This window comes from Phalaenopsis equestris, unplaced genomic scaffold, assembly GCF_001263595.1.
Source record: "Phalaenopsis equestris unplaced genomic scaffold, ASM126359v1 Scaffold000237, whole genome shotgun sequence".
Lineage (NCBI taxonomy): Eukaryota > Viridiplantae > Streptophyta > Magnoliopsida > Asparagales > Orchidaceae > Phalaenopsis > Phalaenopsis equestris.
In genome coordinates, this window is record NW_018164679.1 from 862,320 (window position 1) to 885,570 (window position 23,251).

The window sequence follows — 23,251 nt, forward strand, 5'->3', positions numbered from 1 at the left end:
TCGAGTGGTGCATCGTCATACTTGAGCTAATATTGAGGGACTCACTTTAAGCCATGCCTCAAGAGATCCCCACTTATATTCAGAAAACGATGAAGCGAAACATGACTTTCGAAAGTGCATCCCTGATGATGATAATAAAAATCTTGTAGTGGATTAGTGTTTTGATTTTATTGACTTGTTGTAGCTTTTGTGCCAGTGTGTTGGTCTTAGTGGATTTTTATTTGCTTGATGTAGTGTTTGTGCATAGTGATAGTGTGTTTGTTTGTATTACTCTCTTTTGCTTGATGTATTTTTTACACATTATGATAGTATATTGGCTCGTATATCTTTGAGCATATTTGATGTATTTTCTTACTTTTTCTAATAGTGAATATCTTTTATGCTATTTTTTTTTTGGTGGTGGGTTGAAGTTACCAAATATCATTCTTGAATATGACTGCATTCATGTCTCCAAAAAAAAGTTCGATCCATCTCGACCTATGCCCCAGACTAGAGAAACACATAATATTTTCTAGCATTTTATTTTGTGTTTAATCGTTTTAGTGGGACTCGATTCAACCTCTTCCATTTCACGATACGAACATCAAGCAACTGCTTTGACTAAACAACCTATGATAGGTAAAAAATTCATGGTTCATTTCCTTCTTCCTCTTCCATTACAAGTTACAAACATCGAGTGAATGCTCGAGTGAATGCTCTGATTAAGAACCATTTGGATTTAATCAAAAAATGTTGACCCATCGTAGGTTGTGATATCGAAGATGAACAAACACTCTCTTACCCCACGCCTATAAGCTTGTAAAACAATCCAAAAATTTTTGGAGGTTACAATTATAATTATAGTCACAAAGTGATGTACAAAGAATAAATCATAGCATCATTTCTCAAATTACATTAAGTACATCAAGCTTTGAAAGGAAATTGAAGCAAACATCAATGTAAGTAAACATTGAGATACACATATGATGACTGAACACCAATAAAGAGAAAATAACAACTATAATAGCATGACTGTGCTGATCCCTGATAATATCTCAAAAGATTATCCGCATTTCAAATTCGAGGAAGTGTCTTCCTATCAGGCTCCTCTAGCTTGAAAGTTTCTTGAACATAAATTCATTAAAATGTAGAGCACTTACAAAAAAAGAATAGCTAAATAGCCACTCAACAACAAAAAAAATGGGATTTATCCTTAGAAAGAATGGGAAGAGAGCACTATACCCGCTAATTTGTTTTAAGAAAAAAAAACTATCCTATAAAGCAAGCTTAGCACAATAATTGGCTGCCTTGTTACAACCCCTATGTCTGTGACAAAAACGCACTTGTTTAAAGGTGGCAACAAAAGCTAAATCCAGTGCAGTCTTGTGTTGAAGTTTCCAACACTTCCTCTTTAACGTGCTTTGCAAAAACTTCTTTATGTTGGAGTTGTAGCCTTCCACAATAATGCCTATGCATTCCCGCATCCATGGTTCACATATTTTTTGAATAGAGAAAATCGCTTGAAGTTTTGTAAATGCACTGTCCCATTGTTTAGAACGTTACCCAACTGCCCCGAGACCCTTTTTTTGTTCATCCCGAATGATCATTCCGATGCTAGCAATACGAGACGGTAATAGTGCCCCAGGCCAATGCCAAAAATATTGGAGGGCAACCCCGAGGGTTGGCTAATATCCCAGTGCTCTCGTAATGGGTAGATATGAGTTAATGTAAGCGATTCAAGAACATTTGCAGCAGTGATAGAAGGTGTTCCACATATCTGGCCATGGAGCTTTGCGCTCCATGCTCTCCAATAGTAATGAATAGTATACCAATACATTCGACTAGTGGCAAGGGAGTTGGTCCTATTGGTTCAGAGTTCGATAATTGCAAATCATCAAACTTGAGGGTCGAAAAGTCCCACTTGTGCAATGTCCAAATGACCTTCTACACAAATGAACAAGTAATCGTAACATGTGTATGATCCTCAGTGCCTGTACAACCCCATGGGCAATTATTGGATTATGAAAGTCTCCTTATATGAGCAGCCAATGTTGCGTGGGGATGACATCATGTAGAAGGCGCCACCAGAAGACCCTCTCATGTGGGTGTAGATGGAGTCATTTAATTTAGGAGAAGTTATTTCCGTGAGGGAAAATCACAACATATGCTAAACTAATGATTGTTTTTCCTATGAAATTGCCATTCAATTCACGCCAATCCTAGTTAGTGTCCGATGGATGGTACATGATGGCTATGAAGTGATCCACATGTCATATGGGTTAGAAGTGTCAGCATAAGCATCAATGCTTGAGTGCTTAAACCCTGTCAGAATAGGGTGCTCACGGACAATCCCAGTTAATGGAGAAGACTCCTGAGTTCCATGCCGAGCAGAGAGATAACCTCTATCACTCATAGGAAACTCCTGTACAAAACGTTATAACTCGTCACGGATTGTGTGAGGTCAAGCTACATTCTCCATGCTTGACTACAGGAAGTGGATGTGTAAGCTAGAAATGTCGATAAGTTTAATTTCCTGAAGAGGAACTCCAATATACGAAGGGGGGTGCCATCTGTGTTCCTCTAACCAATGGATTTTAAGATAGTTGCGCCCCCTAGTAAGCATTATTGTCGGTTGTCAAGCCTCCAACAAAAATCAAAGATTCTCATTATGAGATTCCTCCATTGTTCGTACACGATCTTCAGGTGGTGCAAGGGAGGCTCCTTCGCCAATAGAATGATGTGCATCATTGGTAAACAAACTAGAGGCTTGATGTCACACACTTCAAGGCTGTGCCCTAGAATGATGGGTGTTAGAACAAAAAGCTAGTATGTTGCATTTGTTGGCCATTGAAGAAGTTTAAACTTCTATCACCGGGACTTCATTTTCCTCAGACAATGATAAAATGTTGCATGTCAGAAGATTTATAACGGTAGAATGCACAGTGTTGTTAAAAAATTCAACACACACATACAATTATAATTGAAAGGTAGCAGGAGAATGCACTAAGTTTTTTTACATGAAAAACCTCAGAAAGGGAAAAAAAACCACGGGGTCTAGTCCAAACAAAGTATTCTACTAGAAATTTGTAATTACAAAGATACACTATTGTCCCACAATTGAGAAGAAGAGTTATAATGCTGCACCAAGTATAACACTTGTCTATGCATGGAACAATTCAAGAGTTTGAAGAAAGTCTTTGTATTTTAAGAATGCCGGTTGAATTTATTCATCACTAGAAGGTATACTCGGATCTTCAATACGATGTTATTCGTTACTCCGTACGTAGGATACTTCGTAACACCGTATTCAGGATATTTTGTTGCACCATATTCAGGGATATATTGTTACATAACATAGTTCGACAATGATGATGAGTAGGAGTGACTGATGGTGGTTGACGATGGCTAACAGACGGGTGGTCGATGGTGGTCAACAACATAGAAGCCGAAAGTTATTGTTGGGTCTTCAGTCAAGAACGACATCAAAATTTAATTTCTCTTCTATCTCATGTGAAGAGAGGGGGTTTATTTATAGGCTGCATGGGAGGGGCATTTTGATAATTTGACCCTAAACTCTGATAACCACTGGTCGAATGAACCACGTTAATTTCCCTCGATCATAGGTTATTTTTTGATGATTTTTTTAATGACCTCAGTATCGAGTGATCTTGAGCTCATTGGATTACTCGTTGAGACACTTGATTTAAATATAAGTAAGTCAAATTTAGACCCTTGAATCAACTACTCAGCCCTCTAAATGTGATTTAATAGTTTCATCTGGGCTTGATTAGACTTAAATTAGACTAATTTTTGTATTTTTAATTTTGCATTGTCGAGACAGTCAGTTTGACAATAAGTTTGCTGAAATCTGAACTATAATTGATTTTTTTTATTTGAATATGAATATTTTTTTCCTCAAAAAATGCCTTGAAATTCATGCCAATTTATAAAATTTTATGACACACACATAAATAAATAAATAAATAAATAAATATATATATATTTTTTGTAGATATATTAGTTATAAATTTGTTATTTTAAAAATATATTTTTGTTTTTATTAAATATTGAATAACTAGCTCGTGGCGACCATGACTACTAATTGATTGTAACATGTTGATTGATGAGTGATTAGAAGTGATGATTATTATTATAAATAATCAATTCATTTAAAAATTATTTTAAATATTTTTAAAATAAATTGATTGATTTAAAAAATAAAAATAAAACATGGTAAAAGTACATTGAAAATATAACGTTTTTTTAAAATTATTTTAATTCCTACATAAGCTAAAGAATGTAAGCACTTAAGCTTGCTTTATATTATGTTCCTTCTTACCATACACGAAAATTTCTTATCCCGTTCATTTCATGGAGCTACATTATCATTGGCGTCATATATTATGGATGAAGTAACCACTGTATCAATACTTAAATCATTATTTGATATGATCAAATTATATTATTCTATAAAGCTATACATCAATTAAAAAGAAGGGTCAGCATTCGTTCAATAGACTTTGGATCTGTTTGGGGTAGCTTGTACGTTTCAGGATAAGATAAGAAACGCGGTCCGTAGGCCGGCCGCGGGGGTCGACGCGCGGGCTGCGTTTAGTGTAAAAACCCAAACGCAATTTCGGATAAGCTAGCGAAACATGCGAACCAAACAGTACGGCGGCATTTTAAAAATGACATTATAAGCTGCCCGCACTTATAAGCTGCCCCAAACAGACCCAAAGACGAGTTTTAAATAAAACGTAAGCGTTACATATATATAAATGTAAGAATTGGTTGGTATGTTTTAATTAATATTTGATTAATTATTTATATTTTAAAATTATACTAAAACAAATTAATAAATTTCTTGACCGACAGTCGGCCACTAAGCTTCGCTCCTCAGTCACACTCACAGCTCGCCGAGTACTGTCTCCATTCCATCAGCGACCGGCGATACTCTGCTAACAGCTGCCGTTGATTCAACCGGTGATGGGTTCAGTTTCCCTTAAGATCGGCGACGGCACCGCCCGATTCCGGCGTGCAACCGTGTGCTCGTCTGCTCTCCACCTCGTCATGCTCGCCTCTGTCCTCACCACCAATCTCTTCGCACTGTATGCTTTCACCTACGCACCGAAACCCTCCTCCTCTGCTGTTTTTCACCACGTCAAGAATTTCTCCGTCATCTCCGAGCACGTAGCTGCCATCCTACGGGAGATCGATTCCTCCGAGCGCCGCCTCCACCAGATCGAGCGTGAGCTCTCCGGATACGATACCCTCGACCCCTCCCTTCCATCTCTGCCCTCCGAGCTAAAGCTTTTCCTTACTCGTCACCCTCTTCCACTTGGCCCTGATTCCCGCTCCAAGATTACTGAGATGGTATCCTCTGTTGCTCACTCCTGTGCTCGTTCTTCCGAGATCCTTGCCCAGTTTATGTCCTACAAGCCCAACGCCCTTTGCCCCACCGCCGACTACCATCTACCCCAGAAGCTTATCTCCCGCGGTTGTGAGCCCCTTCCTCGCCGCCGCTGCCTGTCACGCACGAAACACCGCCAGCTTCTACCCTTGCCCAAGTCCCTCTGGAATACCCCTTCATCCACCGGCGCTGCAGTCGTGGACAAGCAAATGTGGGTTAAGTCCCGAGGGAAAAACGATTTTCTGATTGATGAGGTGTTGGCTTTGGGCGGCGGTGGCATACGTATAGGCTTTGACATCGCCGGAGGAGCAGGGAATTTTGCAGCTAGGATGGCGGAGAGGAATGTCACTATAGTAACCTCCACTCTTGATGTCGGGGGATCTGTTGGTGAGTTCGTTGCTGCTAGGGGCCTCTTCCCTCTTCAACTCTCTCCGGCACACAGATTTCCATTTTATGATTCGATTTTTGATCTGGTTCACACAATGAATGGATTGGACCAGGGAGGTGTATCCGGACTAGGGCAGGGGCAGTTGGAGGGCCTAGAATTCTTGATGTTTGATATAGATAGGATTTTGAGAGCTGGGGGTTTGTTCTGGTTGGATAACTATGTTTGTGTTGACGATGAGAGGAAGAGGGTGGTGACAAGGGTTATCGAGAGGTTTGGGTACAAGAAGCTGAAGTGGGTGGTGGGAGAGAAGGCTGATTCCAATAAGACTCAGCTCTACTTGTCGGCAGTGTTACTGAAACCAGCTCGGGGATGAATACGAAGTACGATTCCCAAATTTTATTTTATGTTTTGATTTTTGGAGAAGCATTTATGATTTATGTGCTTCTGATGCTTTCCTTGGTGGAAATTTGATGCAAAATCGGTTTTTAAAATAAAGGTAAAACGCTGATCTTGGTTATTTTGTAACTGGATTTGGGTAGACTAGTTTTAGTATATGTTCCCTGGGAATTTTTCATATTATAGTTTCAGATGACTATATGGTTGTTCCATCTCAACTTTTCCAAAGAAAGGAAGAGCAAGAATATTTAATGGTAACTACAAAAATTTGAATATTTTTCATTTTTTAGCTTCACTATGGGCTTTCTATATAGTTTATCAGTTAGTTTTTATGTTAAGTTAATTTTGGTAATATAAAAGAATATAAGCACATTGCTTCATCCTATGAAGTTTGATTTGGAAAGGAGATCCTGTTTCTTCTTAGGATCATTTACATACATAGCACACAGTTCTTATGCATTTACATCTCAGAACTAACTTTCGTATTTATACACATAGCAATCAATTTTTTATTATCACATCAAAAATAGCACTATTACCACTTTTTTAAAGTGAACTATACCTTTTCATGCATAGGTTTAAAGCACCAAAGTTCCATTTATGTAATTATGAAGTTTAGGTGTGAGATATGTAACTAAATAAGAATGTGTGCTACATATGTAGACTTCTCTTCTTTTTAATCTGTATGCACTATGACATTGATCATCATCATAATTAGTGTCACACCAAACCTTTGGGTCGCTTTCATGTAATCTGGCAATACATTTGGTTAAATGGACTATTGAACAAAATGCATTAATGGCCATTTTAAAAGATAATGCCAAGTTCACTAATGGCAGTTTTATCCTAGCAAATGTAATTTTGAATTTGTGAAGACAGTAGAAAGTGTAACTGTAATGAAAGCTAATGATGTATATTGCTATCTTATGTCTATTTATAATTGTATAATGAATAAATAGACATTGAGAACTTGCCAATACTATGGTTTTTACTTATGAGTAGCTAATGCATGCATTAACATTTTAAAGCTTGGCTGGATATGAAAAAGTTTCCATTTCTTAATTTAATGCATTTTTGCTGCTTAAAATTTGTGTCTTCGCAGCCTTACCCCTGTATTTGTGGAGTTGATCATGTTCAAATATAAACGGGTTAAAGGTACGGTTTATGGCAAGGATTTTATGATGTTTCTATGTATAGTGTGCTCTGATGTTGAGACAGATGCTAAGAATGAGGACTGCAAATTGTAGAATTTTTAGATGCCTGAAGATTTTGCTTACTCTTAATTATGATTTGTCATTATTAGATAATTCTGTCATGCTTTCATTTTTCTTAAAACGATAGGTTATCATAAAAATGGTTACTTTGTGTCGCTACGAGTTGATTTTTTTGGATAAAATACTTAATCAAAGGCTTGTTTTGCAATTGAAGTTTTACCTTGATCTTATTTTTGTATTGACAAACCCTTTTGGCAGTTGTTTGGCTTTATGCTGACGTTTTTAAATGGTGAACCTATTAAATTTATGATTTCATTTGTGTGAGGGTGATGGCTTTCTTTTTTATCTTGTTTATTACTTTTCTTCTCTATTGTGATAATTAATCAAAGGCTTGCTTTTCAACTGAAGTTTTGCTTGATGTTATCCTTTCATTGGGAAACCTTTTTCACAGTTGTTTGGCTTCATGTTGAAAATTCTTACATGGTAAACCAGTTAAATTTATGATTTCACTTGTGTTTTGGTGATGGCTTTCTTTGTTATCATATTTTGTTACTTTTCTTCTTTATTATCATATTTGTTATTATTCTTCTTTGTTATCATATTTGTTACCTTTCTTCATTGCCAACAATGGAACCTATAATGTGCTTATTTAAGATGTAGTGATAAAAAAATGTACTTACTCACGTGTTCCTTTAATGTTGAGCATCAAGTTGAATATGTACGATTGTTTCAATAGTACTCCATTATCCTTATTACTTTAGTTTTCCTTCAGGGTTGCTTTTATTTGACACATTCATAACCTACTAACGAGGTATGATCACACACACATATATAATGGGCATTATTAGTTAACTAAAAGGCTACAATGATTTTTAATCAATTAAAATTACTAACTTAAAATATAATAAAAATATATTAATTTTTATTTAAATGAATGATTAACAAAAACAATAAGATTTAAATCTCACCATATCCTTAACGTTTTATGGTTGTGTGATTAGGGTTGTCAAAATGGTTCATTGTTCGTGAACAACTCGTGTTTGGTTCGATAAGATAACAAGTCAAACACGAATAAATTTTTTGAGCTCGATATAAACGAGCCAAAAACAAACAATGATATTTTTTATTGAGCTGAATACGAGCCGAGCTTGGGCTCGAGCTTGGTTCTTTTATACCTCTAACGACTTCGTGAATTGCGCTAAGCAAACGGGCCGAACACGAGCTGAGCCCGAGTTCGCTTGCTTTCGGCTCGTTTACACCCCTATTCATGACTTATGTTGATTTGCTATTTGTTAAACTTGACTTTTCATGTTGTAAGAATGAAAGATGCATTATTATTATTTTATGAATGCATATTACAATATTTTTCTTTATGAAATATAAACTCAATGATGACGACGACGACACACTATATCAATTTCTTTTCTTGATAATAAGTAGGGCATTTACAAATCCTCTTTGTTTACATATCTAACTCCTAAACCTTGCTACTACATTTATACCACTCAAAATTTTCATTTCACAACAAAATTGACACTTATAACTCTTAAAAAGTGAAATACACCTTTACATTCATAGATAAGATGACATAGACGTAAAAATTGAAGTTTAGATGTTAGATATGTAAATGCATAGGTGAATCCAGTGACATGTTTGTAAATATTACATAAATTTATTATCAGAAACGTTACAATCACTTACTCTATATAAAAGTTCCTGGGATGAAATGAATGTGCTTGATCCCATATTTTAAATCATGAGTTCCCAATAAGTAAAAGTAATTAAGCTAAACATTCATATTTAGGTGCATTGCAATTATGGGTACGTGATAGGATTAGTGTAGCTCCAGTGACAGACTAAATTAGAGGGTCATCTGAAACGGTTTGGTCAGATTAAATGTTGACCATCTGATGATCCGATTGGAAGAGTAGATGTTTTAGATTCGAATTATGTTAAGAAATGCAGAGCTAAACCTAGAAAGACTTGTACATATTGTATAAAAAAAGATTTTAATTTATTAGAATTAAATGAAAATATGACACTAAGTAGGATGCAATGAAGAAAAATGATTCATGTAGCCAACCCCACTTAGTGGGATAAAGGTTTTGTTGTTGTTGTTGTTCAATTAAGGGTTTATTTGGGGCAGCTGCAGCTTTTTAATAAACTATTGCGTAGCAGCTGCCACAGGAAGTTGTTGCAGATAAGTTGACTCGCGTTGTTTGTTTTTTACAGTTCGAAAACAGCTGCGCGACAACTATTTCTAGACAAATGACGATTCTGCCATTGTGTAGTAATGCTGTTTATAATATAACTGTCGTAGCAATATATTTGATACTTAGAAGAAAAAAATTACTTAAGAATCGTACAAAAAATAAGATCTACACAACACTTAACAATGAATATAATGATTACTAGCAATAAAGAAAAAAAAATTAAAATAATATTTAATAATATGATAATATTATTTTTAAAATACAAAAGACGTATGTCACGAGCTACGCCGTTCTCCAGGGATAATATCCATTCTCGATAATTCTCGGTGGTGGAATCTGCCAGACTATCTGCCCACTGGAAGAAGTGTGACTTCTCCATGATTCTCTACAAGCACATGTGGAGCTGTCTCTCGTAGTTATATGCTTAACGTGACGTCAGCAGAGAAGTCTAAAGTTCACAGTGACACATCAATCTTCTGGAGGTCCCAAGAATCTTAGAACTTTTTTTTTGAATGCTTTAAAAGATAATCCATTAGTCACAACACAAGTTGAAATTAATTAAATAAGTAATTAATTATAGTTTTGTGAGATGTGATGTCTCAGAGAACTCAGTATACCAACCAACGAATTTGTCACTATAAGAAGACAATAAACCTTGTATAAGAAGGGTTGTTGATTGCCTTTAACTCACATAATACCAAACTCGTGTGTCACATATGTATATCATAAAAAAAGACTATTCAGAAGAACCTCAAAAATCATATTGACGAAAATAAAGAGAAAAACTTGGTTGTCTTCAATAAGATTTCACATATGACTCCAACCAATACCGACAAACAGACCATCCGGAAGAATCCATAAGGTCAAATATCTCATCATAAACCTCTCAAACCCATCAAAAGAAAAACAAATGAAATGCGAATGGAAAAAAAAATTACAAAAAATGTAAAAAAATCCAAACAATCAATATCAAATATACAAGAAAAGAAAATAAACAAAAACTGAATAAAATACAAATAGTATTGAATAAAATACAAATCATAATATAATGAATATTCTAATCATCCCATACTATCGCATTCGTAATTTGTTCCTTCAACTCTGTCATCATGCTTATATCTTTTACGTTTTTAGTACAGGTGCTGGAAGCATTATTCTCAAGTTGTGAAAAAGAATGTCCAAGCGATACTCAAATTCCTCAGTAGGTACATGATCATGATCATCGTCTGCCCTACAGAAGTTATATTTGCGGGAAGTGTGCCGCCAAATTTAATTGTGGAGAACCATCATGACAATCACAATCTGCACCTATTTGGAAACAGGTAAAATGACATATCGCAAAGTATAACATATTTCATCTTCTAAACACCAAAATCCTCTCAATGATATCATGTAAGGAGGAATATTTTTTATTGAACTTTTTTTTTCTGTCTCATGTTGCATTGCTTGCTCGCTCGCTCAAAGTCATGTATGTGATATCTTGTATCAGGATAGAGCTTGAGGTACCCTCGCTGCAACGGATATTCAACATCAACCAAGTAGTATTTACCACATATGTATTGCATGATTAATATTGAGGGAAAAGTGAATTACGAGAGTAGCTGAGTCTCAAGAGTACCTGTGGGAGGGTGTGAGAAGTTGTACTTGTTATTTCGTATTGAAACTTTGAAAATTTTATTGTCATGTGCACTGCCTTCTCAACTGGTCATGAAAAAAGTGAAATACATGTTGAAATCACATACAATCATGATATTCTGCGTCGGTGACCCATAACGATCAATGAATGCGATCTTCTCATTATTTGGAACATGTGCATCAATGTGTATTCCATCGATTTCTCTAACAAAGTTCTGGAAATATAACGATGAGTTACGTACTAACGTTGTTTTTTTTGTAAATTGAATGTAATAAATTTGAGATATTACCTTAAAGAACGACATGTACCGTGCATCGTGTGAAATGACCGTGGGAGCTGTTCGAATGTAGGATTTGTTGGTTTTATGACTTTTGAAGAAAAAGTTACAAGTGCCTTAAACTCCACTGAGTTGTTGAAACCGTTTCATTGCTCATTGCATTGATTCATTCTACCATAATATGTAGAGGGTTATCTCCAACACTTCTCGCGAAGTTGTCCTAAAAGAGCCATGAAGTCCATGGTTTCTGTGTAGTTCCTCCAACAGATCTTTGAATATTGTCTGTGCCATGCAGAACATATTATTAAATCTCGTTGGGTGACCTGCAAACAACTCTCCAACCCATTTGCCCCAACATATGCGATGTCATGCAAGGGGAGCGATCTATGTATGAGTTATAATATTCATACATCAAACATACGACAGCTGCAACTCTCCTTCTATGCCTTTCTCTGGTTGCATCATTGTAGATCAATATCATACCGGCTAACACAAAAACATCAATGAATTAGCTACAATCATATAAGGTTACGAACAACAAAATAAAGATATAAGTATCACTGAATAAGCCATGTCACACGCAGTTGAAATATCCAAAGCAAAATGAAAAATAATGCACAAACATAAATGTTCCAAGCGATTGTAAATAAAAAAAAAGTCTCTCAAATGTTACGAGCTACAAAATAAACATATACGCATCACCGAATAAGCCATGTCACACGTAGTTGAAATATCCAAAGTAAAATGAAAAATAATGCACAAACATAAATGTTCCAAGCGATTGTAAATAAAAACAAGTATCTCAATTGTTTCTGCAATTATAAAAATATCATAAGTACGCCATCATACGATTATCGGGTATCTTGATGAAAAAATCTCTACAGGTCGAATCTTCAAACAATTTTATCGTAAACAAGTACATCGAAAATTCCTCAGAAAATTTTCTAGTTGCATTCATAATTTGCATGACCTAGTCGACAGAAGTTGCTTGAGACGAGTGGTGTTCAGCGCTGCAAGAAGCTACCAACTGTGATATCTGGCTTCTAAGGAAAACAAATCCAACTTTCTTCTTATTCTCAATTCAACCCGTTGACGCTTAGAACGACATGTGGACTCAAGTTCATGGAGGTCCGGGCTGGGGACTTCGATTGAATCACCTGATTGATAGGCTCTCAGGGTTTCAGGGGCGACACCAAACTCTGTCTCACTGGGGGCACATACATTGTTGCCCGTAGCAACGACACCCCAAACATACGATCAAACTTCTACTCTTACTCAAGATCGATTCCACTGAATTTAATTTTTTTTGCGTGGACACCACCTGCAAATTCATATAACATCTACTTCAATTTAAAAACAAAATGAAATTAACCAAATTAGGCTGGCTCCCAGGGTTTCGGGGGCGGCACCAAACTCTGTCTCACTGAAGGCACATGCATTGTTGCTCGTAACAACGACACCCCAAACATATGATCAAACTTCTACTTCAACTAAAGATCGATTCCACTGAATTTAAATTTCTTTGTCGCGGACACAACCTACAAATTCATATAACATCTACTTCAATTTAAAAACAAAATGAAATTAACCAAATTAGGGGACATGTCAAAAATGTTTACTACTAGTCTTTCTGCCCACAACTTCTCGAAATCATTAATTGTTTGCTTCACCGGATCCCACTCTAGGCCCGTTGATCATAGTTTCAATTTATTCTAAATTTTCTAATTCTTCTTGAGCTGATTACACTTATTTTTTAATTGCATCATATAGTTTTCTCTTTCTGCACTTTCCTTGAATATTCTGGTAATATTTTGCCACCCTTCCTTGTTGAAAAATGTTGTAGACTTATTTCCCAAATCGATCTCCTTGAGGCAAAGTCACAAAATATTAGTTTGTTCTTTGTCCCACATTGCGGGTGAGTCTTAATCATTGTATTACTATGATGAGAAAAAAAAATTAACATAAATAAGAATACAATAATATATACACACCACTATACAGTCCACCACACCTCCACAGCCACCAAGCCGCTGATTATTGCATATTTAAAAGTGGATGCATTACATACATACCATATTATTTTTATGTATTTACATATTGAAAACCTAAACATTTATATTTACAGTCAAATCACCCAGATTTTTAACAACACATAAAAAAATATCACAACTACTTTTTAAAGCGAAATGCATTTTTTTATTCATAAATTTATGACACCAAAGTGTTAGAAGTATAAATATCAAACTTTAGTGTTAGATATGGAAATAAATAAGAATTGTGTGGTATATATGTAAATTTCTCTTAAAAATGTGCACATTTCATTTCTATCCAGCTCTTGAAGTAAGAATATTGGTTGCCTTGATTCTAAGCTTAACCTTTATTTTGATTTGGATCTCCCTCCATTCAGCAATTGCAGGTGGAATCAGAGCCCTTAAAAACATAAGAGACAGCAGAGCTCCTACAGGGTACCCCCATTCTGTATTTTACTGTATCTTGATTAGTGATTATCTTAAAATTTTTCCAAGCTTGATTACTTTTGCTTATTGGGAACTCGTGATTTAAAATCTGGGATCAAGCACATTCATTTAATCCCAGGAACTTTTATATAGATTAAGTGATTGTAACATTTCTGATAATAAATTTATTGAAGATTTACATACATGCCACTCTATTCACCTATGGATTTACATATCTACCATCTAAACTTCAATTTTTACATTTCACTTTTGAAAAGTTAAATTGTCATTATTATCGTGATATGAAAGATTTGAGTGGTATAAATGTAAAAGTAAAGTTTAGGTGTTGTTGAAATTCAGAATAATGTCGGAATTTTTTTTATTGATGCAAAGAGGGGTATACCCATTACAGGACTTACTGGTAAGGAAAACAATAAAAACAGAATACAGTAGAAAATTAAATGAATAATAAAATATAAGAGACAACTAATCTCTCTAATTAAGGAGAGAAATAAATAGAGATTCCCAAGATTCCTCATATAGTTTATAACCCTCTAAATTCAGAGTTATAACAAATATGAAATATAATCATTACTATTTTTGAGATCTTTCAACACTTCCCCTCAAGTTGAACATGGTTGAAAATCATATTCAACTTGAATTTGAAAACATCGGCTGCGGTATGCTGACTAAACATGTAACATCAATTTGTCAACAAAAAATTCCAACAATCCTCAAACCATAAGTGCCTAAGCCGAAGGTCCCGAAGCCGAGAATGCAGAAGCCTGAGAGTGTCGAAGCCTGAGAGTAGCCGAAGCCTGAGAGTGACCTGGACGAGGGCTAAGCTTAATTGATGAATTTGTAAGTCTTCGGTTGACTGATAATTGCATGAAAGCAACAAGAAGATTGCAATAATGCTGTAGGAGAGATGCAGGAAAGTTGCAGGTGGCCAATGACAGTGCTCAGAAAAGTTGTAGTGCTCGGAGAAGGTTGGAATAATGCTGTAGGAAAGAGCATTGTTTTCTTTAGGAAGAGCTGACCAAAATCTGCAGGGAAAAATTTGTTGAGGTAGATCCGACGGCGAGAAAAGCTGCATGAGGGAGGGAATCAGCTGCATGAGTAAGCTCGAAAGTCCAGGCGGCAGCAGATATGTCCGCAGAAAGTTCTGGCGGCAGGAAAGGCCGCAGGAGGGAGTTCCAGTGGTAGGAAAAGCCATCAAGGGATAGGTTCGACTGTCAGCAGGGAATAATTTCCGGTGGAGGAAGGTTTGTTGCTGAGAAGACTCAAGCAACGAAATTTGAACAAAGAAGCTCATGTAGGGAGAAGTCTGGTGCTCGGAAGAACAGGAGCTCCAGAGGAGGGCCGCATATTAGCCAAAAAAGGATGTGGGCAGAGAATCGATTGAGAGCCTGCAACAGAAAAAGATCCGGACAAGAAGAAGAAATCAGACAGAGGGCCTGAAGAACTTGGAGAGGATTGGTTGTTGCTTGCTACAACTTGTTGCTTATGGGATCACGAGGAGATCCTGTTGTTGCTACTATAGGGAGAGGATGCATGCATAAGAGGGCCTGCAGTAGGGAGGTTCAAGACTCTAAGGAGAGCAGTTTCCTGGAAGGAAATCGGGAGAGCCCCTGCGACCACATAATGAGTTTTGATTGCAGGAAAGTGAAGATTTGGCAAGGAGATCTGGCAGGGCGGACAGGGCGGACTGCAAGAAGATCTAGCAGGAAGGAGATCCTACTGGGAATTTCAGGAGGAAGGAAACCCTGCAGTAGGTATTGAAGAGGTCAATAGAAGGTCTGGGTAAGAAATAGCAGCAGGGGGATCTTGCTGAAATTGTAGGGTAATTTATTAACTGGTAGTTTACGGATTTGATTGACAGAAATTGACTCCGACGACTGACGATGCTTGCATAGTAAAAAAAAAACAAGGTGCAACAGAAGCTACATGAATTGCCGGCTGCAGAGAAGAATGTAGAGAGGTCTCTGGTTCTGATGGTTGCTTGGAGAAGGTCTGTTTGGAAACGCAGCTCCCCCTGACGCTTGGGCAGAAAAGAAAAAATACTGCAGGAGAGATGGACGGCTTGTCCGATCCACGACAGCGATATTTCCGACGAGATGATGTTGAGGTGGTTGGCGGCATCTCCGGTGCCGCCCTCACGAGTTCACTGAATTTGCTTGAAATGCTCTTGATGATGGTGCCGAATCTGGCTTCGTAGGAAAAATGAACAACCGAAGAAGGGATGATCGGGATGAATCGGATTTGCTGCCGAGGAAGAAGAAGATGCAAGAGACGAGTATCATGATGGCAAGGATAGCCAAGCCAAGTGTCCAGATCAAATTCTGTCCCCTCCACATCCATCTTCAGCACTACAAAGTCTTTCTCTGACACTGTGTTCTTCAGCCACTCAGCAAAATCAAAACCTTGAATCATATGCAAGTGGCCAGAGGAGAGGTCATTTGAAGAAGCTCCAGCAGCTCGGGTTCTGCCTATTCCACTTCCTCTCTCATCACTCTTTGGGTCCTGATCATGGTTTACCTCAAAAGAAATGGACTCATTCCGAACCCAAGCAGCAAATGGTAGCATCTTAATCCCTTTCTTGGATGCATACTCATTCCATGGAAAGCTCTATCAGCCTCAATTGCATAAATCTCGAAGGTCTTGTTTTGCTTAGGGTACTGCTTCTTGAACCAACTACCAATGCTGGAAACAGAGCTGCGGGCACCAACATCTATGTAAACATCTCTCTGTTTGAAGCTCATATCCACCATTGATGGCAGGTACTTGATGTTCAAGGAGATCCATGGCTTCTGGGGCTCCTCTTCAATCAGAGGCGCGGCGGAGCGCAGCAATTGCAGTTTATGCGCCGGAATAGAGCATTTATGGAGCAAATTTCCACCAATTAAAGGATCAACATCATCATTGGTTTGCATCGCTTTGTCCGTAATAATTTGAATAACTTCTTTCTGAAAAACAATCTCCCGGAGTGATTTTGAGGAATCCGGACCATTGATCTACCTGGACCTAACCCTCTTGCAGCAAGAAAAAAGAACTTCCAGGGAATGAAGGCAGTATAAGTCACCCTCGGACAAAGTGAGAAGTACAAGAAACTCTTTGGGTTTCAGTACCCGTGCTATTTCACCGGCGAGATCCGCCGGACGGCGGGCGGATCTGATCAATTATACGGCCAACAAAGACGAAATCAAACGAATTGTCTCTCCGAATGGCTGGTGGAGTATGTCGCCTGCGACGACCAGCGGCGGAGAATTCTTTTTGGAAATCCCAACAGCATCAGCGACACCAATCTCCTTCAAAGCAAGCACCTCGAGACCCGACATGGACTCCACGCAGAGAGATTTGGACGTTGAGGAGAGGAAACCCTCAACAATAAGATCCCGAAAAACGGAAGAGTAGAATTCCACCGCTTTGCGCCAATTCCTGCTCGTCCATATGTGGCGGAGCTCAGGGCTGATCGCTGATCCGTCGGAGACACGAACGAAGGCAGCGCCTCCCGATACACCACCGGGAAGGCTATAGAATTCCGCAGAGGAGGAGGAGAAGCAGAAGCCGACGCGCAGGAAACGCCGCGACTTATTACCACATAGATGTGGCGAAGCGAAAGAGAAGTAGGAAGACGCCCAATAGCAATAGGCAAGAAATGCAGCAATAAAAAGGCTCCATGGCTTAGACGTACAAAAATAGAAAATTTCTTTATTCAAAAAACGGTCGGTGGATATGTTATTGAAATTCAAAATAATGCCGAAATTTTTTTATTGATGCAAAGAGATGTATAAATATTTATTACAGGATTTACTAGTAAAAAAAATAATAAAAACAGAATGCAGTAGAAAATGAAATGAATGATAAAATATAAGAGACAACTAATCTCTCTAATTTCTCAAGATCCCTCATATAATTTATAATCATTTAAATATAGAATTATAATAAATATGAAATATAATCATTAGTATTTTCGAGATCTTTCAACAGGTGTTAGATATGTAAACATCTAGGATTTGTAAATGCCCCTACTTTTATTATCAATTAAAGAAATTGATACAATGCGTCGTTATCGTCATCATCTTCATCCTTCAGTTTATATTTCATGAATCTCTCTCTCTCTCTCTCTCTCTCTCTCTGTATATATATTGGAAAGCGTGAGCCGAAAGTCAGTAAGCACGATTCGAACCTGTGACGCTGAAAAATTATACCCTAAACCATTATGTCACGAGTAAGAGCGTTATTTCTTGTATATTTGGTAAGCTTTGTTGTATCGTTTTTTTTTTTTTTTTTTTTTTTTTTTTTTTTTTTTTTTTTCTTTTGTTTCATGTCCTTGTTGGGTCTCTTGAGTCAGCGTATTTAAACATTATATTATGTTCTTCAGCCTTTCTTGTTATGTTTAATTCTCTTATTGCGCAATTAAATATAGAAAGATTTACAACATATCACTCTCATGTATATACATATCTGACATCTAAACATATTTGTCATCTTATTTATTCATGAAAATGTGTATTTCACTTTTTTTTCAAAGTTAAAATAGTGATTTTTTTATGTGACATAAAAGATTTGGGCGGCATAAATGTAAAAAAGAAAGTTTGCTGTTAGGCATGTAAATATATAAGTAGTAGATGATATGTTGGTTCTCCTGTTACGAGCTATTAAATGTGGGAATGTTTACATATATCCCACTTAATTATGCATTTACATTTCTAACACCTGGACTTTAAGTTTACCTATATGACATGAATATGTGTATTTCACATCTGCAAATGTTAAAATAGTGTTTTTCCTGATGTGATATGAAAAATTTGGGTGGCATGACTGCAACAAAGCTAAGTCTAGGTGTTGGGTATATAAATTCATTAGAATTGGGCGGGGTCTGTATGTAAATACCCCATAAATGTATTATATGTACTAAATTCATGGCTTGGTTGCCGCTCATCTCTGTTCTCCTGATTTTTGCTTTCTTTTGTTAACGACAGTTAACGTGATGCTAAAGATTTGAGTGTTATTCTAAAAGTTTAGGTTCCAGATATGCAAATACATAAGAATTATGTGGTATGCATGTAAAAGCAAAAACAAAAGCTATTTGTAAACTTCAATCATCCTTCAATCTATTGGTAGCGTTAACACCCACATAAGATTAGATCATCTCAAATTTCTCAATTTTTTTTTTTAAAGATTTACATACAAATCACTCAAATTTTGTGTATTTACATTTCTAACACCTAAAATTTAATTTTTACATATACATCATCTTACATATTCTTGAAAAAGTGCATTTTATTTTTATAAATAATTTTGGTGGTATATTTTTGTGATACGTATGTTTTTGGTTAGCATATCTAGAGCTACAATCCAAGTTTTTTTTTTTTAATTTATTATTATTATTATTATTATTATTTTAGAACTAGGATCCAAGTTTTATGGTTGTGTTTGTGTATTATTAGGGTTGTAAATGAGCTGAGCTTGAGCGAGTTTGGACTTGACTTGTGTTCGAAATTGTTCGTGAGGAGCGTGTTTGTGTTTGATTCGATTTACATATTTTTGTTTGTGTTGGCTCGAAATTGTCTTTTTTAAATTAGTTAGAATTAGATCTATGGTATTGGATTTGAACTTGCATCATTTCTATGCAAAAATAAAACATTGAATCACATAAGCTGTGGTGATTTGAATGTATGTAATATATTATGATATTAATAAGATATATAATTTTCTTATTTCGAACTAAAACGAGTTGAATATGATCGAACAAAAAGTTATTTGTGTTCAACTCTTTTATAATTCGAGCTTAAAAAAAATTATTCGTGTTCAACTCGCTTAATGATTGATTCAAATGCGAGTTGCTAAACAAGCTGAACACGAGCTATTCGTGCGTGAGCAAGATGTTCACAAACAAGCTTTTTCGACAGACCTAGTGACCATATATTTTAATAAGTCAATGATAACCGTGTAATTCACTCTGGACAAATAATCTATTGAACCATCAATATTATTTTGACGCAATTACATATAGACCATCAAAATCTTACCATTTACAAATTAACCACCCTATTTCATCCATATTTCAAATTATTTTGAGGCAATTACATATATTTTAAGAATAAAAAGTGTATAAAATATGTTGATTGATTGCTTTCAAACAAAGTTAAGTTGCCCTCACTTGTTGGAGCGATTATTGCATGCGGAGAGCACACGCAGAATTTGTAGTGTGCTCTGATCGGAGAGCGCACGCCGCTCACAATAATTAGACCACTTGTTGGGATGTACTGGCCCAAAGCTACTGTGGTGCGCTTATCAACGGTTAAAAGTTACCTCTTTTTATTTATTTATTTATTTTATTTTTTGGTTTTTTGCTTTCTGGAAGATTTTTGAAATTCAGCCACTCAATTTTTATTTATTTAAATATCTAACCCCTAAATTTTAATTTTTACATATATTCTACTTTGCCCATACATAAAATGCTAAAAGTTAGCTTGTATTATTTTAGTTGTGATATGAGAGATTTAGGACCCGTTTGGGGCAGCTTATAAGTTAGATTGCATTATGTATTTTTTATATTTTTATACTAAACGCAGACCACGGGTCGACCTGCTGGTCGCGTTTCAGGATAAACTGCTTATCCTGAAACACACAAGTTGCCCCAAACAAACCTTTAGCTGATATAAATATATATCAAAAGTGAAGTTTCAATTTTAGATATGTAAATACATTAAAATTGGGAGGTGTGCATGTAAATGCATCCTTCACTCCCCAAATGAATCAAAATTCTTTATGGAATTTTTTTTTTTTTAAAATTTGACTTTACAAAAAAAATGTGGATAAGAATTAATTCGGTCAAGAAAAAAAAATTGAAGGAGCAATTATTACATCAACTTGCTTAAAAAGTGCATTCTTAATTTTTGCTTAAAGAGGAAAAAACATTTTGTATATTTAATAATTAATATTCAATATTTATGAGATATTTCACTAAATATATATATTTAAATTTATTATTATACTCCCGAGTTATTATAATCTCGAAAGATATACATATCACTCAATTCTATGCAGTTACATGTCTAACAATCTAAAATTTAATTTTTACGTATATTGCCATGCGTATTTCACTTTGTTAAAAACTAAACTTTTTTATGTGATATGAATGATTTAGATGGTATAAATATAAAAAAATAAAATAAAAGTGTTAGATATATAAATACATAAGAATTAGGCGGTATGCGTGTAAATGTCCCTATAACTCTTTTGAATAAGTATAGACATAATCTTTGTGGTATATAAAAAATTCTAAATAAACAAATTATCAATCAATCAACTTGTCAAACAAGAACGAAATAAAGCTTTTTACACATTTTATAAATCATTATCCTTCATAAACTACTTCAATTATCTATTGCTTCCTTCCTTTTTTGGCTCTCCCCTTCCCATGTCATATAATATCAAATTTTAGCCATGATGGATCTATAAGTCGTGGGATTTGCTTTAAGATTAGTATGATGGACTATACATATATCTTAGACCCATCATGATAATAAAAAGAAGCTGACTTTTGATTTGCCACATTTACTTATTCCTTATGTAATCAAGCAATTCACATTTCGCCACATCACCATTGGGTGAGCTTAGATTAGCCTTTTCCTGCCGCATCTCCACCACTTTCTTATGAGAATTCGAGTGAACAAAAGGAGTAAACTTTGGACTTGTAGCGGGTCGATACTCAGGGAAAAGCCGACCTGACATGTAGCGAACACCACAAGCATTACATAATGTCTTGGGCCCCATTGGTCCGGCCCGCCACTGCGGTGTTTTATGACTCTCACAATGCAAACACTTCTTCAGCCTATCGCGATCAACCACATTACTTTTTTGTGTCTTTTCCATAATTTCGGGCTTGGATACCCATAGGGTTAGGGAGGAGGGGGAGATAGGTCGGGTGACTTGAGCCCGCGGGCCTTTAGTTTGGGTTCGGGTTCGGCTTGTGGGCGGGTCTGGGGTTGAGGAAGTGGAGGCTTTATTGTTCTCAAGAATAGGGGTTGGGCTCTGTGATATGAATGCTATAGGATTGAGAAAGTTGAGATCAGACTCTTCAATGAAGTTTGAAAGCCAATCCAGATTTATAATCTCAATATCATCGCGCTGCAGCTGCAAAAAATTTGAATAAATTAGATCTTAGCATATGAAATTTTCATCAATCATAAAGTTTAAGAAAAAAATTAAATGATGATGGCCATGATTTTTGAAGCACAGTGAATTTTAAAGAAAATTCTTTTGGAATATTTGGAAGAGTATTTTTTTGAATAGAAACAGAACAGGAGGAATTTCAAATAATCAACAGTAGTACTTACCATGCTTCTCAGCGCATCCTCTTCCGAACTAATCCGGCTGCCGGCGACGGCGGTTGGACTGTCATGAACTCTTCCGGCGATTTCCGGAGTTTGCAGAGGAGCTATCTGATCTCCATTGTCGCAACCATCCATCATTGCTAGCCAGTCATCTTCATTTTGGAAGTCAAGTAAGTCGTCAATGAAATCAAAGGGGTCTTCACACTGCATGTCTGTGGCTGAAGAAATTAAAGCCCCTTTATCATCACATTACAAAAATTAATCAGAAAAAAAAATATTTTGAAAATATTTAAATGAAGAAGAGAATACAAAAATAAAAATTGATAGTTTTTGAAGGTTTGTTTGATTGGTTAATTCGGTGTTTGAGAATATGTTCTTAAATACTTTTTTATTTTAGATTTTTTTTCTAAATCATAATGAGTTTTAAACTCTGCAAGCCTTTTTAAAGGAACTTAAAAATGACGTTTTTAATTATATAGTGAGAAAAAAATCAGAACTTTTCTTCAAAAATGAAATTTTCTACTACAAAAAGAAAAAAAAAATAATTTTTTTCATCTATTTTAGCAGGAAAATAAATTACGAGAGACTGAGACACACTTACAGATAGAAGAAGAAGAAGTATGAAAGAGGAGAGAAAGAGAGGGAGAGAGAGAGGGCGATTGAGATAGATAGAGAGAGAGAGATGAGAAAAGAGGTTGGGGAGGGGAAGGCTTAAAATGGAGGGAGGGTAGAGTGTGAAGTTGGAGAAAGAGAAAGTGGACAGGAGGTGGAAAAGAAAAAAAGAAGGATTAAAGGGTATAGGAGGAACGTGAAAGAAGTGAAGGCAATGTGGAGAAATATAGACGGAGAATGCCACCACTAATCTAAATATCTTTTGCTTAGAATTATATATTTGATTTTTGAGCTGATCGAGTTGACTCAAGATTAACTTAATATA

The 23,251-nt window shown here is 36.1% G+C and overlaps 4 protein-coding genes across 7 annotated transcripts in view; 1 reads left to right on the forward strand and 3 right to left on the reverse strand.

Annotated features, from left to right (window-relative positions):
• The first annotated feature begins 4,857 nt into the window (after nucleotides 1-4,857).
• LOC110023933 lies at nucleotides 4,858-14,118 on the forward strand. 4 transcript variants are annotated; one of them, XR_002293947.1, is made up of 3 exons: nucleotides 4,858-6,157; nucleotides 7,276-7,328; nucleotides 13,921-14,118. XR_002293947.1 is itself a non-coding variant. In XM_020723590.1 (2 exons), exon 1 carries the CDS (start codon nucleotides 4,966-4,968, stop codon nucleotides 6,148-6,150), a length of 1,185 nt encoding a protein of 394 aa, XP_020579249.1. In that variant the 5' UTR covers nucleotides 4,858-4,965; the 3' UTR covers nucleotides 6,151-6,157; nucleotides 13,921-14,117. The 4 variants fall into 4 exon arrangements, 2 of the variants coding, with proteins under 2 accessions (XP_020579249.1, XP_020579250.1); XR_002293948.1 differs by having other exon boundaries at nucleotides 13,930-14,118; XM_020723590.1 differs by lacking the exon at nucleotides 7,276-7,328 and having other exon boundaries at nucleotides 13,921-14,117.
• A 1,714-nt stretch (nucleotides 14,119-15,832) lies between these two features.
• On the reverse strand, nucleotides 15,833-16,919 carry LOC110023947. The gene is given in 2 exon segments (XM_020723609.1): nucleotides 15,833-16,585; nucleotides 16,588-16,919. Coding segments are annotated over 2 exon segments (1,068 nt in total). The 5' UTR covers nucleotides 16,903-16,919.
• A 220-nt stretch (nucleotides 16,920-17,139) lies between these two features.
• Nucleotides 17,140-18,914, reverse strand: LOC110023948. The gene is made up of 2 exons (XM_020723611.1): nucleotides 18,866-18,914; nucleotides 17,140-17,678 (listed from the first exon to the last, which is right to left on the reverse strand). Exons 1-2 carry the CDS (start codon nucleotides 18,912-18,914, stop codon nucleotides 17,149-17,151), a joined length of 579 nt encoding a protein of 192 aa, XP_020579270.1. The 3' UTR covers nucleotides 17,140-17,148.
• Nucleotides 18,915-21,374: 2,460 nt separating this feature from the next.
• Nucleotides 21,375-23,251, reverse strand: part of LOC110023949 — a 31,044-nt gene continuing 29,167 nt past the window's right edge. The window contains exons 6-7 of the mRNA XM_020723612.1: nucleotides 22,318-22,550; nucleotides 21,375-22,114 (exon numbers count right to left, since the gene is read on the reverse strand). Of these exons, the coding sequence (XP_020579271.1) occupies nucleotides 21,536-22,114; nucleotides 22,318-22,550 (812 nt within the window). The 3' untranslated portion in view covers nucleotides 21,375-21,535. The remainder of the gene's footprint in view (nucleotides 22,115-22,317; nucleotides 22,551-23,251) is intronic.

Bases quoted from the DNA above. Each gene is read 5' to 3' on its own strand.
- LOC110023933 (XM_020723590.1), top strand. From the start codon at position 4,966: ATGGGTTCAGTTTCCCTTAAGATCGGCGACGGCACCGCCCGATTCCGG.
- LOC110023948 (XM_020723611.1), bottom strand. From the start codon at position 18,914: ATGAGCGGCAACCAAGCCATGAATTTAGTACATATAATACATTTATGG. The intron at 17,679-18,865 runs GTATTTACATAC...TTTTGAATAAAG, and splicing joins ACATATAATACATTTATGGG to AAATTTTCTATTTTTGTACG.